General features: G+C 35.6%; 1 protein-coding gene and 1 long non-coding RNA gene across 3 annotated transcripts in view; both read left to right on the top strand.

Moving 5' to 3' along the window:
- SNAP47 (synaptosome associated protein 47) overlaps window positions 1-15,487 on the top strand; it is a 66,215-nt gene extending 50,728 nt beyond the window's left edge. Inside the window, exon 6 of one of the 2 annotated variants that reach the window (XR_004233089.1) lies at window positions 9,201-9,278. Coding sequence is in view for 1 of the 2 variants with exons in the window: in XM_012543453.3 (XP_012398907.1) it covers window positions 9,201-9,347 (147 nt within the window). In the remaining variant the exon portion in view is untranslated. Of the gene's footprint in view, window positions 1-9,200 lie in introns of both variants that reach the window. The other variant, XM_012543453.3, reaches the window with a different exon arrangement.
- A 2,633-nt stretch (window positions 15,488-18,120) lies between these two features.
- Window positions 18,121-21,070, top strand: LOC116422439. Its single transcript, XR_004233080.1, has 2 exons — window positions 18,121-19,520; window positions 20,874-21,070. It is a non-coding gene; the product is annotated as an uncharacterized LOC116422439 (long non-coding RNA).
- Window positions 21,071-25,994: the final 4,924 nt, after the last annotated feature.

Below are 25,994 nucleotides of genomic sequence, written 5' to 3'. Positions count from 1 at the left end.
ATATAAACATCTGTTTGAATAAGGGGTTCTTCTGTGCTTTTTAAAGATACACTTAAAAAAAAAAACAACTTAAGGAAATGATTGGAGTCCTGGTATACCCAGTCTCATGTATTTCTCACAATTGCTCTGCCAAAGCACCTGTGACTTAACACCAAACACCGCAAATTGGCTGATCCCAGCCCATCTCTGAGCAGACTGATACTGCCTTGTTATTTAATGGCTTGTGATGTTTCACTTTGTGATGTTTACCAGTTTTTGCCAAAGATTCACTGAGATAGTGCCATGCTTAAATGTCAGTTACTGCTTGCACCCAAAGATCAAAGGCTGTTAGTAGCTATTACTAAACCACAAATTTGCTTTTAGTAAGTCCTGACCAAGTTCAGAACTGTTAAGGTGAAAATTTTATTTATTTGACCTAGATATACTGTTATTGCCCTTCCTTTTTGAAGTTAGCCACACTTGTAAATCTTAATGAGCATAAAATAGCCCAAAAGACCATTATGTGTGTTAGTCTTTTGCATCTTGATTACATTTACAGACTTGTTTTCAGAGGAATAGCTTTAGGTCTCATGTACAGGCCAGTTAAAAGATTTCTTGATTCTCTATATCTTAGCCTTAGGCATCCCATTGTATTTTTTCAATCTGTGCCTCTCCACATCCTGACTGAATCATCCCAGCATAATTTCAGCACTGCTCACCTTTCCCAGAAGTTGACCTTTCACTGATTCAAACATCATTGTAACAGTAATTTATGGGGTTTTGTTGTTGTTGTTATGGTTTCATCCTTTCTCCATTTTCCCTATTGTTAAGTGTCCAAATTGTATAGAGCTTTTTAGTGTTTCTCTGGTTTCTAAATAGATGACTATTATTTAACAAACTTTTTGTTAAGTTCCTCCTCCTGTGTCCAGAGCACTGTACTAGGCACACACTGGGGGAGATTAAAAGTTTAGATACACAGCATGCCTACTTTCATGGAGGTTACAAGTCTGATGGAAGAATGAAATGGAGAGGCACTGAACAAGCACTTTGGTGTAATGTGATTCTCAGAGAAGGACAAAGTGAAATTACTGACAAGGAGAATCCCATTGAAGATTTCCTGGAGGAGAGAATGTTTGTGTTGGACTAATAGCAATTCAGACAAAATTCTGGAGGGAGGACAGTCCAGGGATAGGGTACAAGGATATATTCAAAGTAGAAAACAGATTCAGATAGTAAAACAGATAAGGCTAGAGGGCTAGGAAGATATCAGATAGTAGTAAGCTATAAATACCTTGAATAAAGCACAGTTATGTTTATATGTCATGTATATTTTAAGTAACTTATATTTCATTACTATGTTAAAGTTTTCAATGCACTTTCCTTATAATCCTGTGCAATAGGTAATGTGACCTTTGAGGATCAGAAATCAAGAACTGAGATTTAAACTTAGCTCTTCTAAGACCAGTGTTCTTTTCAGTAGACTGTGGTGCCCCTCTTAAATATACTCTATATTTATTTATTTCATTGCTACTTGAGATGCTAATATATGTGTGTTTGTGTGTGTACATACACAGACACATATATAGTCTGATTTTTATTGGTCGATATTCTAATTAGGTAAGAATCTGTCTGGAAATAGCATTCTTGAGCAAGTCCATTTAATAATCCCTGATTTTTCTGAACCCTCATGAAGACTTTATTTTAAATTGTAATTATTGGCTTAAAACCCAATTAGGATTTGGCTGATAGGATAGTGATACATTAGTAGAATTTGTACATTGATGACTAGACAGTTTGTCATCTTAGGCCACAAAAGTAGCAACTGTTTTTAAAAGTTTGGCCAGACTTTAGATTTCCCATTCTTTCCATCCCATGTTATATGGAATTCACACGATGCCATTTAATTACTTCAGTCCTTCTTGTAAAGGAAAAAAGGATCTTTACCAAGATTTCATAGATATTAGCAGTTGTGAATTTTTATTCATATAATTTTCATTCTCTTGGAATTTTTATTATCAGACCCCAACCTTAGTTTCAAGTGCTATTATTGACAAGTAAAATGTTTTGGACTATTTGAAGAATGATTATCTGTTTAAAGGCTTTTCTTGATTTCTATGATTTCTATGAGATGATTTTGGGGGAGTCTGGAGCAATGGTTTCGTTAATATGTAGTATTCGCCACAAAGAAACCTCTACTACCAAAAAAGATCAGTAAATGATCTGACAGTTGCTTAAGTCACTAAGAGGTTATATGATTTGCCCAGGGACAAACTGTCACATCAAAGGTGGACTTGAACCCAGAGCTGACTTATCAGCTATTGTGTGCTGCTTCTCCTTGTCTTATTGAGAGCTTTTATTTGGAATAGCTAGAGTTGCTTTTTTGGAGTTCAGTTTTTATATGGTAACCAACTGAAGCATCTTAGCCTTAGAATAAAGTGTGGATACTCTCTTAAGATAGTATATCATATGTTAAAAAATAAAGCAAAGCTCTGGGAATTTACATCTGTTCTTACCTTGGCCATTTTTTTAAAAGTTGCTCTATGAAAGAGTCAGTTAATTTACCATCTGCCACTATTAACAGCAGCAGCATAACTATTAGAATTATACATGAAGTTATACAAAAATATTTGTAATTATTGAGAGCAGTCCTCAGGTGGCAAGTGCCCAAGCCCTCTTAAAGGACAAAGTTTTATAATAATATTCATGTAAACATTTTATTTTACTTTGTTATCTCCATGTATTCCTTTTCCCCAGTATAGAGCCATCTTTTAGGAGAAAAAATTTTTTCAAAGGAAGAAGAGAACAAAATTTCAACAAAACTAATCAATCAGAAAAAAAAAAATTGACATCATATGCAATGGTTCACACTTTGGTGCCCTCTCTCTGTAAAGGTAGGCAGGGGAAGGTGTATGTATGTTCTCAAATTTTTTCTTTGGGGCCAAGATTGTCCTTTAATACTTTGCAATATTCATCTTTATGACAATGTTCTGCAGTCATTGCATATATTATTTTTCTGGCTCTGCTTAACTTCTCTTTGCAACATTATGTGCAAGTTTTTCCATGTTCTGTATTTATCGTATTTACTATTTCTTACAGTGTAATAATATTCTATTATATTTATATATCACAATTTATTTTAAGCTTTTTTCATTGACCACCTTGATATAAATGTCTGGTAACAGAATCTCTGTGTCTGAGGAACTGAACACTTCAGTCACTTTATTTGACTAATTCTAGATTGCTTTTCAGAATAGTTATACCAATTAATAGTCACACCAATGATGTATCTGTCTTAATATAGCTTTTCTACCATTGACTATTTCATTGTTTTATCATTTTTGCCAATTTGGTGAAGCCTCAGGGTCATTTTGATTTGTATTTTCTTATTAATGATTTGGAGCATTTTTTATGTGATGGTTAATAGTTTGCAATTCTTCTGAAAATTATACATATCCTTTGACAATTTCCATATCAGGAAAATGGTTTTTGGTCTCTTATATTTCTCTTAGTTGTCTATATATTTTGAATATCAAACTTTTATCAAAGATAATTAATATAAAAATTTTCTCCAGTCAGCTGTTCTATATTATATATATTTCTTAGTTTTGTTTGTTTTATGCAATCAAAATTATTTAATCTTTGATAATTGCATCTATCCTTTGTTTGCTTTGGAATTTATCCTCTAGAGCAGTGGCCATGAAAGATATACAAGCTTTTCAATCTATACAATACAATAATATTCAGGTCATGCAAGATGTTGGTCTAACCCTAATTTCTGCCACATTACCTTTTAGTTTTCTCCAAATTCTTATCAAATAAGTGTGGAAATAGGTTTAGAAGAATTGCACATGTTTAACCTATATTGGATTACTTGTTCTATAGGGGAGAGTAGTGAGGGGAAGAAAGGGAGAAAAATTTGGAACACAAGGACTTGTGAAGGTAAATGTTCAAAAATATCTTTGCATGTATTTTGAAAACTAAAAAAAACTGCTTATCATAAAAAATAAAATATAAAAGTATTTTTTTTAAAAAAAGTTCTTATCAAATAGGGAGTTCTTGCTTGAGTAGTTTAACATGAACATTTTGTTTTTGTATTTTGTGATTTCCAAAGGGAGAAAAGAGCTGTAAAGGGGAAAGCAAAGCTGACCAAGGAGGAGGTGAGAGGCAAGGGAACCAGCCTTGGCAGAGGATGCTCTCCTCCATGGTGGGAGTCTGGCAGTCATGGCTGAGGGTGCTTCTGAGCTGAAGCGTAGGACCTGAGTCCTTCAGATGCCAGGATCTGGGTTCTGAGGCACTTAGGAGTGCTGGTGCCAGATCTGTTGCCTCATCAAAGATGGTGGACAAAGAATGGCATGGAGGGAAGAGCACTAGATCAGAATCAGAAGACTTAGGTTCAAATCCTTCCTCTAATGAATGCCATTATGTGGCTATCAGCTCTGTGCTTATCCTTCCTGGGCCTCAGTTTTTTCATTTATTGGGGGGAAAAAGTTGGCAGGGAAGGGGTTGGGTTTGAATTAAATGACCTTTAAGGTCTCTTCAATTCTGGATCTATGATCCTTTTTTCTCTATATTACTTCAGATCTCATTGGTTTCCATGGATTTAATTACCTTAATATTAATTTAAATGTCAGTATTTCTATCCTGATAATTCCCAGTTCTTCCTTTCCTGCCTCTTCCTTCCAATCTAGCATGTCCAACTACCTTTCAGACATCTTGATTTGGATGTCTACTAAACATCTGAAACTCAGTATCTCAAAAACTAAATTAATCATCTTTCCTCACTAAACCCTTTCTCCCTTTCCTACTTTTTCTATTATTAAAGAGGGTACCCCAGTCCTCAGGCTCTCAACCTAGTGGTCATCCTGGATTCCTCACTATCTCTCATCTGCCACATCCACACTGTTGCTAAAACCTGTTGATTTCATCTTTGTAACATCTCTCACTCACATATGGTTTCTTCCCTCCACTAACACTGCCACCACTCTAATGCAGGCTGTCATTTCCTCACATTTAATTATTCTAACTGTTGTAATAGCCTCCTGGTGAGTCAGCCTTCCTCAAATCACTCCCTATTTGAATCCATCTTCCATTCGGCCACAAAGCTGATTTTCCTAAAGCAAAGGTCTGTCTCTGTTATTCCTTTATTCAGTAGAACTTCAGTGGTTTCCTATTGCCTCCAGGATCAAATGCAAAATTTCATGTCTGGCATTCATAGTCTTTCATAACCTATTCTTCCCCTTTCTCCCACAGTTACACACCTTTCTGGTCTTCTTACACCTTATTCCTCCCACATACGCTTTGCTCCAGTGATTGTTGTTCCATAAACAAGATCCTCCATGTGTGACTCCAGGCATTGTATCTGACTGTCTCCCCATGTCTGCAGTGCTCTCTTTCCCCATCTCTGCCTCCTGAATTCCCTTGGCTTCCTTCAAATCTCACCTAAAATTCCATCTTCTTTAGGAAGTTCTTCCTAATCCTTCTGAATTCCAGGGTCTTCCCTCTTTTGTTTATTTATCTGGTACATAACTTTTTTTTTTTTTTTTTTTTTTTTTTTTTTACACATGCATGTTTGCCAGTTGTCTCCCTCCCATCGTGAAGCCCAGGTCCAGTTGGAAGTCAGGGAAGGTCTTTTGCCTCTTTATCCCCTCTCTAATGCTTAGCCCAATGCTTGCTACAAGATATGCTCTTAATCAAGTTTTTTGACTTGTTCTTTATAGTCTCTTTAGTTCTTCTGTTTCCCTGGGCCTCAGAACCCTCATTTTTCTAAACTCTTCAGTGTAGTTAGGCTCTTTAGTTCCTCTGACTTTTGTGAGGGTCAGAATTTCTGATAGTTGTGAGACTCCATAGAAGTGGCAAATAATTTCCTGTTGATTTTTAATTATTTAAATGTTCTTATAATCTCAGTGTTTCTTAAGACATTATCAATTTAGAAGTGCAAATAGATGAAAACTAACTCTTGTTTTAATAACTTGTAAAATCTAATCTAACTAAAGTGACCTGTTCACAAAAAGGAAATTAAAGTTTTAAGGTAAAATGGAATGAATCAGACTTCACATTTCTGGCTTGACTATTCAGTGACACATACTACATGGAAGAGATGATGATGATGATGGTTCCCATTTTTCTAAGTGATTTAAGGTTTATAAAACACTTTCCTATTAATAGACGGTAACATGATCTCCCATTGTATAGCACATCAAGGTTTGCAAAATGCTTCCTTCACAAAAACCTTATGAGATTGTTAGTACAACTATTATTATTCCATTTTACAAATGAGGAAACTGAGGCTCTGAGAGGGCAAATGATTTTCCCAGGGTTGTACAGCTTAGTAAACCTCTAGGGCAGGATTGGGACTTGACTCTCCTGACTCTTACATCCAGTACTTTATCTAGCACATTCATGGTTTAGTAGAGAGGAATGAGCTTTTACTCAGGGATATGAGTGAGATTGTTCTTGTTGTTTTATACTCTGCTTCAGTTCTAATTCAGTGTTTTTCTTGACTCTATGCTGTCTTTTCCTGCATCCTGTTAGTAAGGGCATATGAGGAACTATACCTGAGTGACTTTTAAAAGTTTCCATTTTCAACCTAAGGAGGAGAAAACATGTCAGGTGTAAAATAAATTACCTTTTTGGGGCACTTAGATGGCACAATGAAGTGCTGGCCGAGTCAGATCTTAGTTCAGATCTAAATTTAGACTTGCTAGCTGTGACCCTGGGCAAGTTAATCCTGTTTGCCTCAGTTTTTTCATCTGTAAAATGAACTGGAGAAGGAAATGGCAAACTATTCTAGTATCTTTGCCAAGAAAATCTCAAATGGGGTCACAAAAAGTTGGACACAACCGAATTACAACAACAAAGTAAACTACCATCCAAAATATCCCCACATTGAACCTTATTCTTTGCTAATTCAGAGGTGAATGGCGAATAGGTTAATGTTTTGTGGTATTATGAGAAATATTAACCATATTTTATGGAAGAGGAAACTCAGGCTTAGAAAAGCTCAGTATTATGATCAGGGTAGTAAGTGAGAGAAACAAGATAGGAACTCTTTCCTTCTGGTTCCAAATCCAGCATTCTTTCCATTACATTACTTTTTTTTTGTGGTTTAGAAATTCATTGCTCCAAAAGATTTTTTTAATTTAATATCTATTCTTTGCAACACATTCAGAAAGAACCTGCTGAGAAGTACACATTTTAGAGAACACTGCTGGCACTGTTTATGGAAGCTCCTTCAGCTTGTATCAGAAGAGTTTCTGGTTGCTTTTTTAAAGGCAGCATCTATTGGAAAAATTTTAGAAAAATTCAGTGTGATTGGCCCTTCATTGGCTCCTAATGGTAAAAGAAAAACTGATAGATGAGGAATGAGAGACTAAGAGTTGATAGTTATCCATGTGAAAAAATGGTATGTAGGGATCTATATGCCATAGTGGTGAACTAAGATTTTTTTTTTAATTATTATTATGCTGTTTGGGCATTAGCCATATGAGATCATAGAAATAAGAGATGGAAAAGACCTACTGTATTAGGTCATGTAGTCCATCCCCCTCTGCCAAAGCTGGATTGTTCCCTACAGTATATTTTCCAGGGCTCTGTCCAGTTTTTAAAGTGACTCAACTGATGGAGCTTCCACCAGCATTGGGTTCCCTAATGGTACAAAAGTGTTGTTTTCTGAGATTGCTAACTTTTGTCAGTGATTTATTCTTTTGCCTGATGATGAACAATCCCATAAAGTCTACTTTTGAGATTCTACCAGCCGTAATTTTCAGCATTGTTGTTTTAGGAAGGTTAATCAAATGTCATTTATAAAAGACCTGGCTTTTGACCATTTAAATATCATCATTTCTCCATCTGTCTGTCTATCTGATGCCCCAAACCTGTGTGCTGCTTTCTGTGTAAATACAATTTACAGTAAATGAGAGTTAGAGCCAAATAGGAGCAGTTATTTCTGTGAAGTAATTGCATAGTTTTTTCACCTTAAAAACACAAATGTTGTTGTTATGACCATAGTAACAAAATATTTTGGAAAGTATCTGTAGAGATATTGATCCATAGGGAAAAATTAGATGTCCCTGTATACTAATTCAGATTCTTCAGTTCCTTTCCTGAAGATGTTGATTCTCAGTGGTTTGTCATTGATATTTCTTTTAAAAGGCATCCTTCTTTTGGTGTCAGGTTGAATGGATTCAGAAATTGTGCTCAAACCCTGGAAGTGTTTATCTGATTGAAGGAATAGTTAATAGAACATGATTAAGCTCAATGGAATTGCCATAAAATTTTTGCCCTCATTGGGTTATGAAAATATCTGAAGAATATAGCATGAAATTTAAAAAAATATAGAGAAATGTCATGTTTTTGATGAGGTCACATTGGCCAGTCCTATCACCTCTTCTTTATGCTATCTAACTTACTTCATTATTTTGATAATTGTGATTTTAAATATCTTCAGTAATATCATTTTCGCTTGGGCATATTTACTCTATAGGTCAGTAAACCATTCTGTTTTAAAACTCAGTTTTTCTTTAGACAGTACCACTGTTAAATATTTATCTTTAACTAAACAGGTTTTAGTGTATGCTGTATTATGATTTCATCTCCTTTCCAATGTCAGCCAAAATAGATTTAGTTCTTTTCATCTGTCTTCAATCCCACCAACCCCTTGGATCATTTCTATTGCTTTTTCTACTTCTCCACCCCGGTTTGTCAGTAGTGGGTGTGGTATTATAGCCTGGAATTGAAGAATAAAATTTTCCAGGTGCAGTCTCACAGTATTTCTTCCCATGAGGCCCTGTGGTCTTCCAACCCATGCTGTAGCTTTGTTCTTTGAAGCTTCACATCAGTTACAATGTTTTCTTTTGTGTAAGGGTGTTGATTTTTAAATTTATCATGTGTTTATTAATTAAGCACAATATTTAGTACTTGGAATACATGGACAAAACTAAACAAATCTCTGCCTTTAAGGAGCTTACATTCCATTAGAGGGTTCCATGTGTAAACAGATATGTAAACATAGAGAAATTTAAGAAAAGAGAATACACTAATAACTAGGAATCTGGGAGGGGCTTCATGGAGAAAGTGATATTTGAACTGAGGCTCCATAGTGTAGGGGATTTCAGGTATTATGGGCAGCTTGTGTAAATGTGTGGATGCAAGAGATTTCTTCTCCTTTACTCCCTTTGATTATGAATAGGTGTTTGAAGAATACTGCTGTGTTTCTCTGATAGATCTTGAAGAAACTGAAGAGCATTGCTCTAGAAACCGAGACAGAACTTGAGAGGCAGGATGAAGTCCTTGATGGCCTGACTTCCTCCGTGGAGCGCACGACCCTGACTATCGACAAACAGAATCGCAGAATGAAGAAGCTGCTCTAGAATCTCAGGCGGGGGACCAGTGGTTGGTGGTAACATGAAACTCTCAGGAGACACAAATGACTATTTTAGGATAAGTGATTATCTTAATGTGTTGTTCTCTCATTGTTTCTGTAGTCTTCATTTATGGAGAAGACATCATGAAATAATTTCCAGAATTGGATGCATGTTTTGAAGCCTTCTCCCAGCAGCAAAAGAAGTCAGAAACTTTAATCATTGTGGAGTGATTGAAGTCAGCTGTCTGTCACTTAAGACTACTTACTGACAGTGGGGTTCAGGGGTCCTGAAGACTTTCACTAACGAAATTTCCATGCACTGAAGGAAAACTTATAGATTTCTTTTTTGGAGGGGCAACTTTACAGTTTAAAAAACAAAACAAAACAAACTCTTTTGTCTGTGCATATAGGCACCTTCAGTGTGTGAACTTGTGTGGTGAATTTGTTTGTTTGTTTTCCTGGAATGGGAATCGGATCCTTGATTTTGACACTAACTAGGTAAGTGACTGTGGGCAAGACCTATAGTCCCCTTAGGCCTTAGTTTCCTCAATTATGAGAAAAACTATCATTAAGAAAGTTGGATTGACTTATCTCAGAGATCTCTTACAGTCTGCCATTCTGTTACATCTGTGAGAGAGAAAAAAAAATACTTCTATCTATTTAGTAAAATGATGATGTAATGTGATGATGATCTGTTTAGTAAAATGAGATGGAGTACAGAAGTGTTATTCCTTCTGGATATTTAGTTTATTGAAACTCTGGAGAAGCCACAGGCGGGATGTTTAATACAAAGTGCCAAATGCAGAAATTTCTTTTAAAACATTTTGTCTAGTTTCTAAGTAATTTATATATAGATATTAATGCAACAAACAAACAATTGACAGGAGCTCTTCTTGAATTATTGCAGCCTCTTCTCAACTTTAAATATAAGATACATTTTTGCGAGTTGATTGTATTTTAATAAGAAGAAGAAAATTAAAGCTCTTCAGAAAGAAGCAACTTGCCTTTTTGAGTACAGGCATACCCTGTTTAAATAAAACCTACTGCTTAGTTGCGTATTAAACTCTCAATATTTTTCTTAAAAGCTTTCAAATGAATTCCCTTTCAGCCCTTGAAAACCTAATGCTCCTTGCAGTGTCTGTACCCTGGAGTAATCATTCCCTTTGGGACTTTAAAACACTACAGAGGCTGCTTGGGCATTAATCACATATATTCTCCCTTAGATGTGGAAATTAATTTACTCCATTTCTTTCTTGATGGTTTTCTTTGATAGAGTAGGTTTATAAAATTGTGCCAGCAGACTGTTCTATTTTTCTTTTTAATTTTACTGCAGTTTTCTAGCTGAGAACACCTCCAGGATATCTTATAAACACCTTAAATTTTCATTTACTGCCCAGTTCTTTAGCCAAAAATAAAAAAAAAGGCAGCTAGTTATATAGTATATTTTAAAAACGCATGTTGGTCTTTGCTTTTACTGCCTCATTTCTAGCCAGAATCGAAAGAAAACTGCTATATGTAGTGTACTTTTCAAAACCTATATTGATTTTGGAGGGTTTGATTTATGTGTTTCACTTAGCAGACCAGAAGTTAACGCTTTCTCCTCCTGGTAAAAATTACTCATGAAACAAAGCTACTTGTGGTCTACAAACTCCATCCTGGAGGTAGGGGTCAGAATTGGGGTGCAGAGCATAATGAAAAGTAGATTTGTCTCTGGACATTATTCTTTCACAATCATCATTTTATTTTCTCATCACATTTACCACTAACAATTTATTACCATTTTAAAAAGGTTTTGCTTTCAGACTCTTGAAATAAAGTAGTGAAGAAATATTTTTAGACATATTATCAAGAGAACTTTTTTTGAAATACTGGTATTTGAGGATTAATTTTTATCCCATTAACAAGTGTAAATGGTTATTATGACCTGTTACAAAAAAAAAAATTTGGACTCCTGTTGACATTATCATTTAGATAATTGCCATTATTGGCAACAACTCAACACTATTATCAGTTTGGGTTGTGGCTCTTTGTTTTTTCATATGTGGTTATCTTGATGATTTTCCTAAAGACTACTGAGAAATTGTGGATAAAAGAATGGTGCTACAATGCAGATTGCTTTGGTGGAACCAGGTAATGCTGCTATGATTATAGAAGAAGCAAGACTGTACAATTTCTGATACACAGATACACTGTACATTGTCCTTGTAGTCCCTTATGTTTCATTCAGGCCTTCCCTACCTTCTCCTCCCCAAATTGAAATTGGGCCTACTGGAATAAAGACCATCTTATTTCAAAGGTTCTTTTTTTCTAAGATGGTTATATGGATAATAATGGTTTTTTGGAACCTTTTTCTTGGACAATTTAGAATTTTGTGAGTTTTATAGAACTTAAGACCACTCCTTTCAAAGGTTCATTACATTTTAGCTTATAAATAAATGCTTAAGTCTTTTCACTTTGTTAAACACTGTGGCTTCCACTATGCCCTTTGGAGAAGATAGGATGTTAGGTCTACCCTTAAATCAAAGTTTTTTGCTTTTTAAAAAAAACACATATTAGAGTATGTAATTTTTTTTTAGTGTACCAGTAAGGTAGTCATCATACCATCTGCACAAATTATTGTTATAAGTTTTGGAAGAGGGCACAGAGAAAAGGAATATATACTCCCTGCCTTCAAGGGATTTGCAACTAAGAGGCAAGACATCACGAATGCTAACAATACAAAATAGCATAGAAGTACCTGGAGTTGAATCAACAGTTACTCCCATATGTATTCAGAAGAAGGTAAGACAATTTTGCTAATGTTTAATGGACATAAAGAGAATGATTATGAAATCAATACCTAAAGCTACATACAAATCTCAGCTTTCTCCCCCTCTCCTCAGCTGGAATTTGTCTGATGATTATTCTTTCCATCACTATGGTCACACTCTAGCTTGGACCACTAGCCCAGCAAGCCTTTATATGCTGATAACAGCTACTGCTTTGGGCGCTAGAGTATGAGTCAACAAGGCTTAGTAGATAGGAGAGTAGACTTCAAGTCTACTTGAAGACCGTGGCTTTGAATCTCACTCAGTAACATTAGTCATTTCCCTTCCTCTCAGCCTTAGTTTTCTCACTGTAAAATGGAAATAGTAAAACTCATAATATGACCATAAGAAATGATGTTTGTAAAGCACTTTGCAAACTCTAAAGTCCTTTATAAATGTTATTTGTTACACATGTCAAACACATAGGAGTACATACACATACATACCACATTCTATGAATTTGTGTATACATAACTATGTAAAAAATTAGGATAACCATTCTGACATGAAATATAAAAGCAGGAACCCCAGAAGAGACTAGGGAGAAAAATAACTGAATGTTCTTCAGCAGGCTAGGATTTTGTTTTGTATTGAAACAATCAGTTTACATGAGAGATATGGAATGAGGTCTAGAAATGCTCTAAACGATATTGTTATAATACCTATCAGATTAGTAGAGGAAAGAAATAGTATTTCTATTTTGTATAGAACTTTCTAAGCTCTTTCTAAAAGAACTTTTTAACTCATGATTTTCACAAAAGTGCTATGCACTAGGCAGGAAAGATAGTATTGAGTCTTATTCAAAAAGATTCTGGCATGTCCAGGTAACATCTCTAGGGATATAATTGTGACTAGGATTACGTTTTCTAATTCTTAGGCAGTGAGTACTAGAGATAGAATATATTAATTTTTGCAAACTCTTTGTCAAGCTATATACCGACAAGAATTTACAAATGCCAAAAATCTATTGTCTTACATGGGCCCCTTGGCCAGTATTCCTCTATTGTGCCCATTTGACTTCTCTCAATTCCCCTAGTCAGGGTCAGGAAAACCTGTGTTTCAAAAAAAAAAAAAAAAAAAAAAAAAAGTCATCTTATTAGACAGATGCTGCTCAAATTTGCTCCCTCAGCACATCTTGTGGTTATTTGTTTACTCTCAAATATCCTCTTTTCGTAAGTGTGTAACTATTCCCTGGTATGTTTCAATTCTTTATATGTAGCACTTCTCAAGGGAAAGCTTTACCCCCAAGTTTTGACTCTGCTTTCTTCTAGTTGGTAACCCTTTCATGTAACTTCACTACATTCTTTGGATAGTACTATAGACTATAAGGAGGTAAATGCTAGACTAAGCTTTCATACAAAAAAAAAAAGAAAAGAAAAGAAAAAAAGGAAAATTCTAGGGTAAGAACTGTTTACAGTGAAAAATAGCATTATTCAAACTCAGAGACTGAACATACTTTCAAGTTTAAAGTACAGTTCAGACCCAGTCATAGTATTATGGAATCAGCGGCTGCTCTTGGCATTGCTACCTCACATTTAAAAGTAGCTGTCATTTTTAGCTTAGCTCACCTGGGTATTGCCTGAACTGACATCTTGTAGTTTAACCTCTCAACTTTCAACCCAAATCCTTGTCTCTGAAGGAAAAAGATTCATTACTAGTTAGTCCCCAAAATTATTAAGCATTTACTGGTAGTAAAACATAAAATTCTCAATCCAGGAGTTGTCCTCTTAAAGTCTCAGCTAATAAATTAGACTTTCATGTGTAAATAAACTTCTACCAGAAACTTTGACTACTTCCCAACTTCCTTGTTCATATCTTGTTTTCTATATGCTTCTTTGAGATTAACTTGAGAATCTTCAAATCTCATTTTGGGAAGGCAAATCAGAAGTCATCAAAGTTAAGTTTTTACTTGAACAAGAAAATCTTTTATTGCATCCCTGAAAGGTGGTCATCTAGCCTTTGCGTGAGCCCTCTAGTGATTGGAAACTCAGTGTGTTCTAAAGTGTCTAGCCTCCCTTTTTGGGTGGCTCCAATTGTTAGACTTTTTTGTGTGACATCAGATTTAAATCAGTGTCTTTATAACTTCCATATATTTTTTCTGGTTCTGCTTTCTGGTCCAATTAGAATAAATCCTCTTCAGATATTTGAAGACAGAGATCTTGCCTCCCCCTAAGACTTCTCTTTCCTATGGCAAACAATCCCAGTTGCTTCAATCAGTTCTCATATAAATATATGTAGTATAATCTTGAGATTTTTCACTATCCTAGACTTCTTGGTCATGTGTGAAGAGATGTTCAGAGAATACAAAGTGAAGTGAGGGATGGTGATTGAGGGCATTTCTGGAATTGTGGTCTGGAATAGGCAGGTATTGTACAGGACAGTGGGGCGTTGGATTGAATTTTTTCTCTAGGGTAGCAAAGGCCAGTTGGGTTGGCTATAGAGGAATAGAGAATAAAGATGCCATTTCTCTCATAGCCCTGGGATAAATTTGTCTAGGTCTGATATCTTGAGCTTATCCACGCATCTAGGTACTTCTTTCCATCTCCCTACTTATCTTGGATTATCCTTTTTTTGTACCATCTATGGCAGAAAATAACAAGAACAAAAACATTGAATAATTTTGACTTTTCATGTAGTTCTGCACATTCTAGGCCATATATCCATTTTGCACTGCCACTGTTACTGCTATCACCCTCTCTAATCCAGACCACGGAGACCAGGAGGCACAGAAACCATGTAGTCCTGCATTCCTTGGTTTCTGTATCTTCATCTTCACCCTGGTCATTTTCTATCCTGTCAACCTGGGAGTACCTCTTTTTTCTCTTTACATCTTTTCCTCTGAGAATCAAACACACACCACCATTTTGGAAAGAGCTTATCTGTGAACTCCCCTCTTAGTCCACTTAACATCTCTGTAACTTGCCACATCAGATCACCCTTTCTTAGAACTGCTCCCTTGGTGGATATGTTGTCTTCTGTCAACATGTAAGGGTGAATATTCATGACTTCGTAATTGTAAGTCTTAGTACCGTGCTTCACACATGATAAATAAATACTTAGTAGGGCCAAATGTTCTTTGTTGACTTTTAGACTATTCAATCCTACCTGTCCTTTCTCTGAATCCTTTGAAAACTTCTCTCCTAAAATCTAATATAAATAGCAAACTGTGCTGGATTTACTTTTGTGACTAATGATGTGGAATGACCACCTTTCCCCAAGGCTCCCATTATATCTTTTTTAACAACTAGTTTCTCACGGTGTGTGAGAATCAGTCTATCAATCTAATTGGCCCTTTTAGAGGATGCATACTATAATACTTAAAAAAAAAAAAAAAAAAAAAGCAAGATGTTAACTGCTCTGCTTTTGGCAAAGAGAAAAAAAGAAGAGTGAGTTCTGTCAAATGTCCAGATAAGTAAAGGTGCCCCTCACTACTATGCTATACTAGGCTTGTGATCTGTTCCCCCAAATCCTCATGCATTTCCTTTTTTTAAATTTAGTGGTCTGTAATATACTCTAATGGCAGTATCAATTGTAGGTTTTTTTGCTAGTTGAAAATTCATTCAAATAGTTTTCATTCCTTATTTCCCATTTTCTAGCTCATATATCTTTTCACATAAGTATGTCTTTTTATCACTTCTTATCTACTCTAGTCTTTTAAAATGAATTATGTACTTCCAGAGCCACATGGTAGTTATGGATCCCATCTTAGTGAACCATGAAATCAATTTTGCATCTTAAGATCCCTTGCTCACTTTATTATCTATATTTTATGCATTTATGTATTTTACTACTGATTCATTTCATGGATTTTGTTACATGGGATTTGCTTCACAGTTATTATTTTTCTCTTTTTGGATAACTATTGTTATTTATATTTTTTCTTGGTGATCTTCCTCCCCTCCCTTTTTCTCTCTCTCTTCCTTTTTCCCCTTCTCCCTCTCCTCCTCCTCCTCCTTTTCCCTCTTTTTCTCCTTTTTTTCTCCCCCTCCTTCCCTTCTCCTTCTTTTCTTTTCTCTCCCCCTTCTCTTCTCTCAGTTTCTTGCCCAAGACTTAAAAATTCTCAGCCATGCTTCTTTTATTTCTTCTAGCATTATCATTAATCTTCCACATTAGATTTAACAAGTCTTAGAGGTGACAAACAAGTTTCTGTAATGCCATAGATTTATGCCACAGGAGGACAGTGAAATTTCCTGTAAGGAAGGAAGAGAACCTTCAGGCTTTTTTGTTTACAGAAATAAATCCTGGTGACTTACAACTTTATCTTTGAAAAAGAATTATATGTAGTCAATAACAATTCTCTAAAAAGATATGTTCTTATTGATACAGAATATCATAACTAGAAGAGATTAGGTTAATTACTCCTAGAAAAATATTATTACTCCTTTACTTTCATTTTTATTTCTTTTCACCAAGAAAAAAAAAATAACTGAGAAGTATCATCAAATGACTACATAAGTATCATATTAAAAATCTTTGTTATAAGAGTCATAAACTCTATAGCTTGCCTGCAGAGGGCAGGAAAAGCACCCTGAAATAATGATCAGTTTAAGGATGTCTCTTCAGAAAATGCAATTACAGGTAAGTAACCTTTCTGACCCAATGAAATGTTATTTTAGCTATTAAATAACTTTTTCTCTTTACTGTAATGTTATTGCTAACTTCATTTGTTTTAATTTCCCTTTCCCCCCTAGATATTGAAATTGTGATTTAAGACATTTGTATTTGAATGTGTTAGCAAAGCCATTTTTATAGAATTAATTTATTGGAACCAGAATGTTTTTTTCAATAGAACTAAATATCTTAATTTATTTTGACTCTGATGGTCCCATAAGAATTACTTACACTTGTATAATCTTAATAGTTTTATTATTGTGCTTAGTTTTACATTACATATAATTGTAGGCCATGCAATTGTAATGAATGTCAACATTGAAGATTACCCCCAAATAAACAACTTTTACATCTTAGGAAAAACTATTAAGTTTATGGAAATGTTATGTTCTAATTTTCTAATACTTATATTTATTAATTAAGTTGGATTTTTGTTGTTGTTGTCTGTTTTATATTTACACTGCAATGTACCCAGTGATTTCAGCCCTCAGGTTTGTAACCATATACTTAGTCTGTATTCAGAGATGTATTTCCACTGGAATGTAAATTTTTACATGACCAGATTTACTCTTAGTGAATTAAATAATTCCTATCGCTATAAATTTCTTTCTCAAGTTAGTTGTACATTAACCTCACAAGCAGTTAATATATTTGTTTTGATTTAGTAGACATAAGACATTAGAAGTCTTAAGCATGATTCCTGCCAATATCCCTAAGATCAGCATCTTCTACTTCATAAATGTCTTAGATAAAGGGTAAGCTCTTAATTTTCATGGGTTCTAAGACTAAACATAAGCAATTCTGTATCTTCTTTCACAGCAGATAAAAATACGAAAATAATGTATGTTGTTACAAATATATTAGTTCTTACAGTCACCTAAATATTAATAACAATTAAAAATTAGAATAAAATGAAATTGTGATGTTTATTAGACAAGTTTTACACAGGGAGAAGCCTGGACTTTAAGAAGCTGCATTTCCCCTGGTGGTTCAGCCAGTGAGCATGGGGCCAGAATTCACACCCATATCTCTTCCTGTCAAACCTCATGACATTTTCACTTTTTTCACATTGCCTCTCTAGAATGCTTCCTTCAGAAAATGATACCAGCAACTCATTAAAATAAGCGAGTTATCATCAGGGAATTATTTTGACATGACTATATTACTAGGTACTCCCCTTAAGCTATAACCTTGCTCTATTCTGCCAATTTAATCCTTCCATTATGCACTTCTCAAACTTGGAAGTCTTTCAAATTATAATATTTTTACATTTAGAATTTCCAAATTAACATTGCTTAAAGGTGCTGGGTTGGTGGTTTTTTTTTTTTTTTTTTTTTTTTTTTTTTTTTTTTGGTTGTTGTTTTATATGCATTTTGGAAGTTTTTCTTTTTTGGTATGAGTTTTCCTGACTTATTTTGAAAGGTACAAGACTACATGGTTATTATCTTGGATTTTTCTCAAGGCCAAGTATGGCTCTCTGGGTTGCCATGGTGGTCTAGAATTCATTGAGAGGAATTGTTTAGTTAATCTGACAATACTGTTTATAAAAGTTATAAAACTACCAGCTTCCCACAGAAAGATATACTTAATAGAACCATAGAGTTGAAAGGAAGGGAAGAGGTTGGGATGAGAGGAAATAGGGTGATGATGGAGTGTTTATTTGTATAATTTTATAAAGACTTCACTTTGGGTAGCCCCATGGAGGTGAACCTAGGATGCTCACAGTATTTTCAGGGTGGAAGACAGCCAAGCACTGATAACAAGGTTGTTATCATCTGTGAGGTAGATAGGCAGTGTCACGTAGGAAAAAGAGCCCTGGATTTTGAGCAGAGGTCCTGGCTTTGAATCCAGCGCTGCTATGTACTACCTGGGTGATAAAAGCCAGAGCACTCTTATACTTCATTTTCCTCCTTTATAAAATGAGGAAGTTGAGCTAGATAAGGGTATATTAGGAGCGAGCTGGGCAGGTTCAGGAGAGCTGATTGTCAAATTTTCATTGTAAACATTTACACCTTGGAAATCAACAAATTCTTATAATCACATCTGTGTTTTTTTGTTTTTTTTTTTTTTTGGGGGGGGGGTATTGCCTATTGTCTCTAGACTAAAGGAAATGATGGAGAAAATGCAGACTACACTTGAGTCTATTATGTCTATAATTCACTCTTACCCCCATTCTACTCCCCAAAAGTTGGTTGTTAAACATCTATTAGCACACTCCTGGGCTAAATAATCTCTAAGTTTCTTTCCTGCTGTATAACATGTTATAAACCCTGTTTTCTTATCTCCATTTTATAGTTAGGAAAATGAGTTCAGAGAAGGGAGAGGATGGGCCCCAAGCCCCTTAGGTATTTAGTCAGTGTCGGGTTGGGGCCGGCCTGTATCTAGCTTGGACATTCTTGTCATGAGTGCCTTGAGTTCTGAGGAATCTTGCCAAGTATTCCAGTGTGAGAACATTTGCACTGATTTGGTACAGCCCATATCCAGTGATTTTATTTTTAGTTGGCGGATAGGGTCTTAAGGAAACCAGTTATTGAAACATCTGTTTGCAGAGGATGAGAGCTGAGCTGGAGTCCAAGGACCTGGGCCCAGCAGCGTCAGCTCTATAGAAGCTTGGGTAAGTAGACACCCCTTTCCTCCTCTAAAAAAGGAGGTTGAACGAGGCACTTTCTACTTTTTAAGCTGGAACCTATGGATCTGAACAAATCTCGAATGACCGACCTCATTCTGCAGCCACTTTGATTTCATTTCCCAGAATCTTGCAGGTAAGTGAAGAGTTGAAATGAGAATAGACTGCTGCTGCAGTTCATCTTCTCTCAGATCATTCTTCTTAGAATATCTGTTCTGAACCATAGGAAAGGTAAATGAGATTAAAAGTGATCATAATATGCCAATCAGTTTCCCTTCTAAAACTTGGAATTAGAAAATGTAAGTACTTTGCTGGTCCATTAATATCATGAATAGGCAAGCAACAGCATCTCTAATTTGTCTGTCATTGACAGGGGTGTACTTGGATGTACATAAAGAAGTTTCTCAGATTTTTCTTCTTTCCTATCAGTAGACATATTGCCATTATTTCACAATGCCCTCCCCCTCTTTCCGCCCCCCTTCCCCCCCACTGAGTTGTTCTTTCAGTCTTTAAATTCCAGTATTGGCTATCTTTAAAGGTGGAGGGAGCCACAGGAAAATAAGTTAAAGAATGAAAAAGTAATGAAATCAATTTAAGTGAAGCGGACATGCTAGTAAAATTGGTGAAGAGGAAAAGGAAATTTAGTAGATTAAGGACATTCAAAGAAAAATGGCATGTGATTTATTCTTTAATACTTATATTGTTCATTTTGAGTATGTTCTTCTCATACCTGGCAAATTGACAAAGATGATAAAAGATGTGAATGATCAGTGTTGGAAAGCTAGTGGAATTATAAACATGCTAATATTGGTCCAAATATTTTGAAAAGCAATTTAGAATTATACTAAAACAGTAACTGAAAAAGCATATACTCCTCTCCCCCCCACCCACTGAGATCTTAATTTTAGGCATATATTCTAAGAAAATAAAAGATAGAAAGGCTTTATAGATGCTGCCTATATAGGAGCTTTACAGTTGCAAAGAATATGAAACAAAGTAGATGTCTATTAGTTGGGGAATAATCTAATCAATACATTATAATATTATGGACTAGTATCATGTCTTTAAAAAACAAAAAAAGGATGACAGTGCATAAGAAAACAAATGGGCTATTGTGGTAAAATGAAGTAATCAAAACAGGTGAGACCATAACTCATGACTGCAAAATGCACTTGGAATGAACAAAAATCAAAACCTTGATACTGTGTCATTACAGTCCCCAAGGTAGGCCCTGAAGTTAAGCTATGAATTCCGCTCTTTTACCTTTGCAGAGGAGGGGAATTAAAGACATGGGACAAAATATGTTTGCTGTCAGATTGAATTGATGTGTTCTTTAGTTTTGCTGAATGTTTTTTTCCCTCATTTTTCCTTCCCTTTGTTGTAAGGGATATCTCTGGATGAAAGAGGGAAGGAATATTTTGGGGAATAAAAATGGTATAAAAATGAAATAATAAAATTTTTAAAATGATTAACATTTATTCTTTTAAAGGGTTTCTTAAGTATCCTGTTGAAGTCTAATGATGACCTTGGATTTTTGCAGTTTCTTACTGCTGGAGCACAAGTCCTGGGCAGGTTCTATCATGCTTCAAAAGCTTGAAGACAATCCAAGTAAATGGAAAAGTTGGTTCATCAACAGAAAGTTGACTGATGTCATAAACTTTTGTCACATCAGCTCATGGAGATAGTCTCTACAAGATAAGAGCTTAGTCCAATGTCTGGAAGCAGCAGTAGTAGGTGCTTTAAAAATTTTTCTGATTAAAGATCTGGTCTCTTGTGTTACTGGAGGGTGTGTGTTACTGAATAAATCATGGCCATTTTGAAGCTTTAATTTATAAATGGGTTATATACCATGTCAAAAGGGAAATAATTAAGCTCCTAGGTCAGTCCACAAAAAAACATTTAACATGTAATGTAACATAACTAATAATAAAATTATTATGCTACTACCCCATCCTTTGTAATATTGTTTCTGTGGGATAATACTTGGTATAGCTCTCATTTCTGTAACTCTTGATAAAATTTGCTACTTTCCCCATAACGACCTTGTGAGATTATATATACAGCAAATGTGTCAGCTCCAATTTGCAGATGAGGAAATTGAGGACTAAAAGAAATGAGAAGACCCAACTATTAGGTCTGGAAATTGATTCAATCCTCAGGTCTTTTCATTCCTCCCTGTTTTCTTGCTTTGTAGAAGCAATCTGAACTTTGATTGGGGCAGAATGAATATATAATGTCCTGAGGGGTAGGCCAAAGCCATGAAAAGGAGCATACTGATTGTACAGCTTAGTAGTATCAAAACTACTGTTTTTATGGTCTTTAACATTTAATTTAATTTAATTTTAATGTTTAAATATTGCTTAATACTTACTAAACAGCTGTTTCACATAGCTACATAAGATATGGCTGCCTATTGGAAAAACATTACCAATTAGTCACCTCCTAGCTTCCATAGGCCTAAAATATTGACTTTTTTTGAGCTAGTTATTTATACAGAAAATCTAAGATCTCCCCCCTGCCCCACTCATCCTAAGATCTCCCCCCTGCCCCACTCATATCTTCCCTAAATCATCTCATTCTCCAGTTCTTGCTTTTTTTGAGTCTCTGTTCCATCTGTTCCTTTCAAAGAGCTTTGCTACTCCTAATTAGTTAATCCAAGTACGAGTCTGCTGTTTTTCCAAGCGTTTTGATCCAAAAGCACAAGTTGCTTCAGTGGAAGGAAAATGTAATTAGTGTGACCACAGCAGCTAAGCCTGGGTACAGGGTTTTGTTGTTGGTTTTTTTTTTTTTAAAGACTGCTTATACAGGCAGCTAGGTCATGTCATGAGATGAGCTTCCTGATATTACGGAATTTATCCGTTGGACTCAAAATTATAAGGCCAATTGCCTTGCTATGTGTGGATTATGTAGGCTAATATTGAAAAATAGATTTGCATCCTGGCCAAATTCTAATTCTGACATCTGGGCATTGTAATAGAAACAGACTTTTGCTACATCAGCACACTGGCCCTGGGCATCCAAAATAGCTTCCTGTATGCCATTGTCCTCCTTTGCTTACTTTTTCTGCCCTTGGTAGCACAGAAGATGATGCCCTCTAAGCATCCTTCAGATCAGGTCTTTGAGCCTTCAATCTCATAATGATAGCTGCCTCTGCCTCCCTCCTTCTTTTCTCCCCTCCTTCCTTTCCCCTTTCCCTTCTTCCTTCCCTTTTTTTCCTTCTTCCCTCCCTCTTTGTTTCCCTTTCCCTTTTCTTTCTCTCTCTGTAATATACACATATATGTATATATACATATGTGTATGTATGTACATTATATACATGTATACATATGCATACACATACATGTGTGTGTAATTTTTTTTTTACAGCAATATATCCTGACTTGAGGCTTTTAGAACAGGAATCCCAAGTTAGAAAGTATCTTAAAAAGATTGTGTAGTCAATATATAATTTTACATATGAGGAAACTGAATCTATAGATGAGTTGGCTAAGGTCCATAACCACAGTCTAAGAACAGGTCCTCTACTTTATCACTTGTTGACCTCTTCACAGATGGAAGGTTTATAGGGAGCAAGCAAAAAGTAGGATCCAAATCTTAGAGGGAAAAAGGACGTAGGGATTGTTCAATAACAGATTATCCACATTAACACCTTTGTTTTTCTGATGAGAAAGCAAAGAAACATTAGCCTGAGGTTACATGGTGAATTAGTGGCCAAGTAGTACTAAGGTCCAACTTTGGCCCAGTTGCTTTTCCATTAATAGCAAAGTGGGGGAAGAGAAGTTAATTACAGTATGTTTCACTAGTAATATTTCCTCATAATTCTTTTGGGCTTACAGGTTATTTTTTTGTTTTCAAATATTTCTAGAAAGACTTAGCTTGTTAAGCTATCCTGTGCTAATATGATTTGTTATAATGGAATAATATGATTACTTTCCTCTTGTCTGAGAAGGTAAAATGCCCTTTGGTCTTTTGGGAGACGTGGGATGGGGAAGTGAAGAGATAATTTTGGAGCTTGGACCCGATTCCAGGAGAGAGGGCTGAGTGAAGTATCTTAAAAGATTCCGTCCCACAGTGTAAGAGAAAGATAGAAATTGTATTGGAAGACTCCAGTTAAAAATACCCACTGTGCACTGTTGTCTAGACTCGACTGGATTTAAGTACTATTGGCAACCATCTCTTGTCTTTAGTATGATTTTGTACGTTGACCATGCTGGTTCTAACATTAGGTGGGGAGTAGAGCACAGAAAATGTCTGTATACCCCTGTGTATATCATCTACATGTGACCACTTAGGAAATAAATACTTCTTTACTGTAGAAGAAAGTACTCTTTAACAAAAGAAGTAGTTATAAATAATGAGGCTAAAAAAAACTGTCCCATGTATTTCTTTTAACTTTTTACCTTAGGTAGTTAGTTGCCTACCTTGCCTACTCCTTGGCTGGATCAAGAAGTTCTCTCAAGCTATATCCAATTTATCGGAAAAGGGAGAAATTAAGTCTGTGATAATGCCCAGGAACTGAAGAGGATGTGTCTGGCTCCTTGCATTCTGTATTTCTTTGACCTTTCCCTAATTTTGTGAACTGAATTTGTTTTCACTTGAAATGTAAATTTCATACAATGATGTTTATAGCTTGAAAGGTACATGAGACATTTGAACTAAAAGAAAAATTTAGATTAAAAATTGTTTGCTGTACAGAATAGGAATGGTATTATGAAGTTAACTGCATGGGGGCACCAGTGGAGAATTTATTCTCTTGTTCTGTTGACTTAGAGTTAAAAAGAGAGGGGGAGGGGGTGAACAAACAAACCCATACGCGGAAATGTTATGATTTGTTCCACATGCTGGGTGTGTTTTTAATTTAATGGTTTATATGGCGGTGAATGGTGTTTACAGCAATGAAGTCACATATAGAGACAGAGAAGGTAATTGCGGGTAAGCAGTTGGTCTGTATTCCAAGGAATCCCATCCATTACTGCACTTTCATTCAGCACTCTTTAGGTTGCCAGTTCTTGCCCATGCAAAAAAAGAACAGTGTAAAGAAGAATGAATTTCCATCTTCAACAATGCTCCTGAGACATTTATTAAGCTACTTTGAGAAATTCCTCTCCTCTTTCCCAAACCTTGTTCCTTTAGCTTTCAGATGTGATTTGGGCTTTAAAAATAATCCTACATATAAAAATATAAAGTGTCTTTTACTCTGGTTATTTGCTGAAAAAGATATGTGATCCCAATAATACCTCTTTGAGTTATTGTTCTTTTCACTTTTTCTGTTTCTCTTATTAAGGGAGAAGATGTCATAATGTAATTGGGAGAGCACAGGACTTGAGAGTCCAGAGGCCCAAGTTCTGATTCTCAGATTTGCCACCACCAAGTCACCTCCCCATCCAAGATTCAATTTCCTACTCTGTAAAATGAAGACATGGGACTGAATGACTTTCAAACTCTTTTTCCTCTATGAGTGATCCCTATGATGCTTGATTAGAGGATAGCTAATAAGCTGTGTGTTAGTGAGGCTATGGAGATGAAAAAGTTGAAAGCTCAAAAAACTAGTCAGTAAAGTAGGAAGAAGAATAATGAAGGACTTCAAGTCTGACACACTCCTTGGATATCCTGAATGTTGGAGCCAGAAGAAACTTTAGAAATCCTCTAGTCTAACCCCCTTGTTTCATAGAGTATGAAACAGGTGACTTAAAGCTCATGCTACTAAGATAGTGACACATTGATAAGAACTTGAGTCCTGTTCTTTCCCATTCCCTTTCACCGCTTGGCCACCTCTGCCTACTTTCCCAGGTCCTTAATTTCTCGTTTGTTAAAGCCATGCTGTTTTAGAAGCAGGTTTTTCTCTTTGTTCAATGCAATCACTTAAGAACATATTGATAGTCGATAATATACCCAACCTTGTAATAGAGCTAAGCTGGTAGTTAATGAAAAAATGAAGGCACAGTCCCAACCCTGAAGGAATTTAGTTTTAACTTTCACACAAGATGGTATATAAATGGCAAAATTGATAGTGCCATGGAAATTGAGGACAGAATTAGATTGTTCACTGATTTGCTAACATTTGGGCAATGTTTTGGGGAAAAGTTGATGCCATGAACCTAATTGACTCTAGAATTGTAGAAAACGTGATGGATTTTATTTTTTTAATCCGTCAGGAAGCATATCATTGAATAGTTTATAGTATATCCTGATGGAATGTTTAATGAGCAAAGATGAGGTGTTGTGACACAGTGATAAAATTCTTTGAGAACCTTAGTAAAAAGACTCCCTGCCATTCTATTCATCAGACATTGAGTACTAGTAGGGACAGAGCCCTAAGCTTAGTTCTGGAAGAACTATATTAAAAGATATAGTTTCTACCTGTGTGGAGCTGACAGTTTAGCAAAGATAAAGTACCTGCAAATAACTAGTACAAAGTCATAAATATTAAGGTTGTAAGAGAGGCACAAGTAAAGAATTCATGTCTTGATGTCAGATGGTGCCCTACAAAAGTAGCTCTTAATATTTGGGAAATTGAATTTTAGGACTTAAGTAGGAGGAACATTATTAGAAACATAGGGAAGGGGCAACAGGCAAGACTTCCCAGAAGAGAGCATATTTGAGATTTGCC

The sequence above is a fragment of the Sarcophilus harrisii genome, chromosome 1, assembly GCF_902635505.1.
Source record: "Sarcophilus harrisii chromosome 1, mSarHar1.11, whole genome shotgun sequence".
Classification (NCBI taxonomy): domain Eukaryota; kingdom Metazoa; phylum Chordata; class Mammalia; order Dasyuromorphia; family Dasyuridae; genus Sarcophilus; species Sarcophilus harrisii.
Note: the sequence above shows the minus strand (reverse complement) of the source record. Positions and strands in the feature narration are given on the sequence as shown.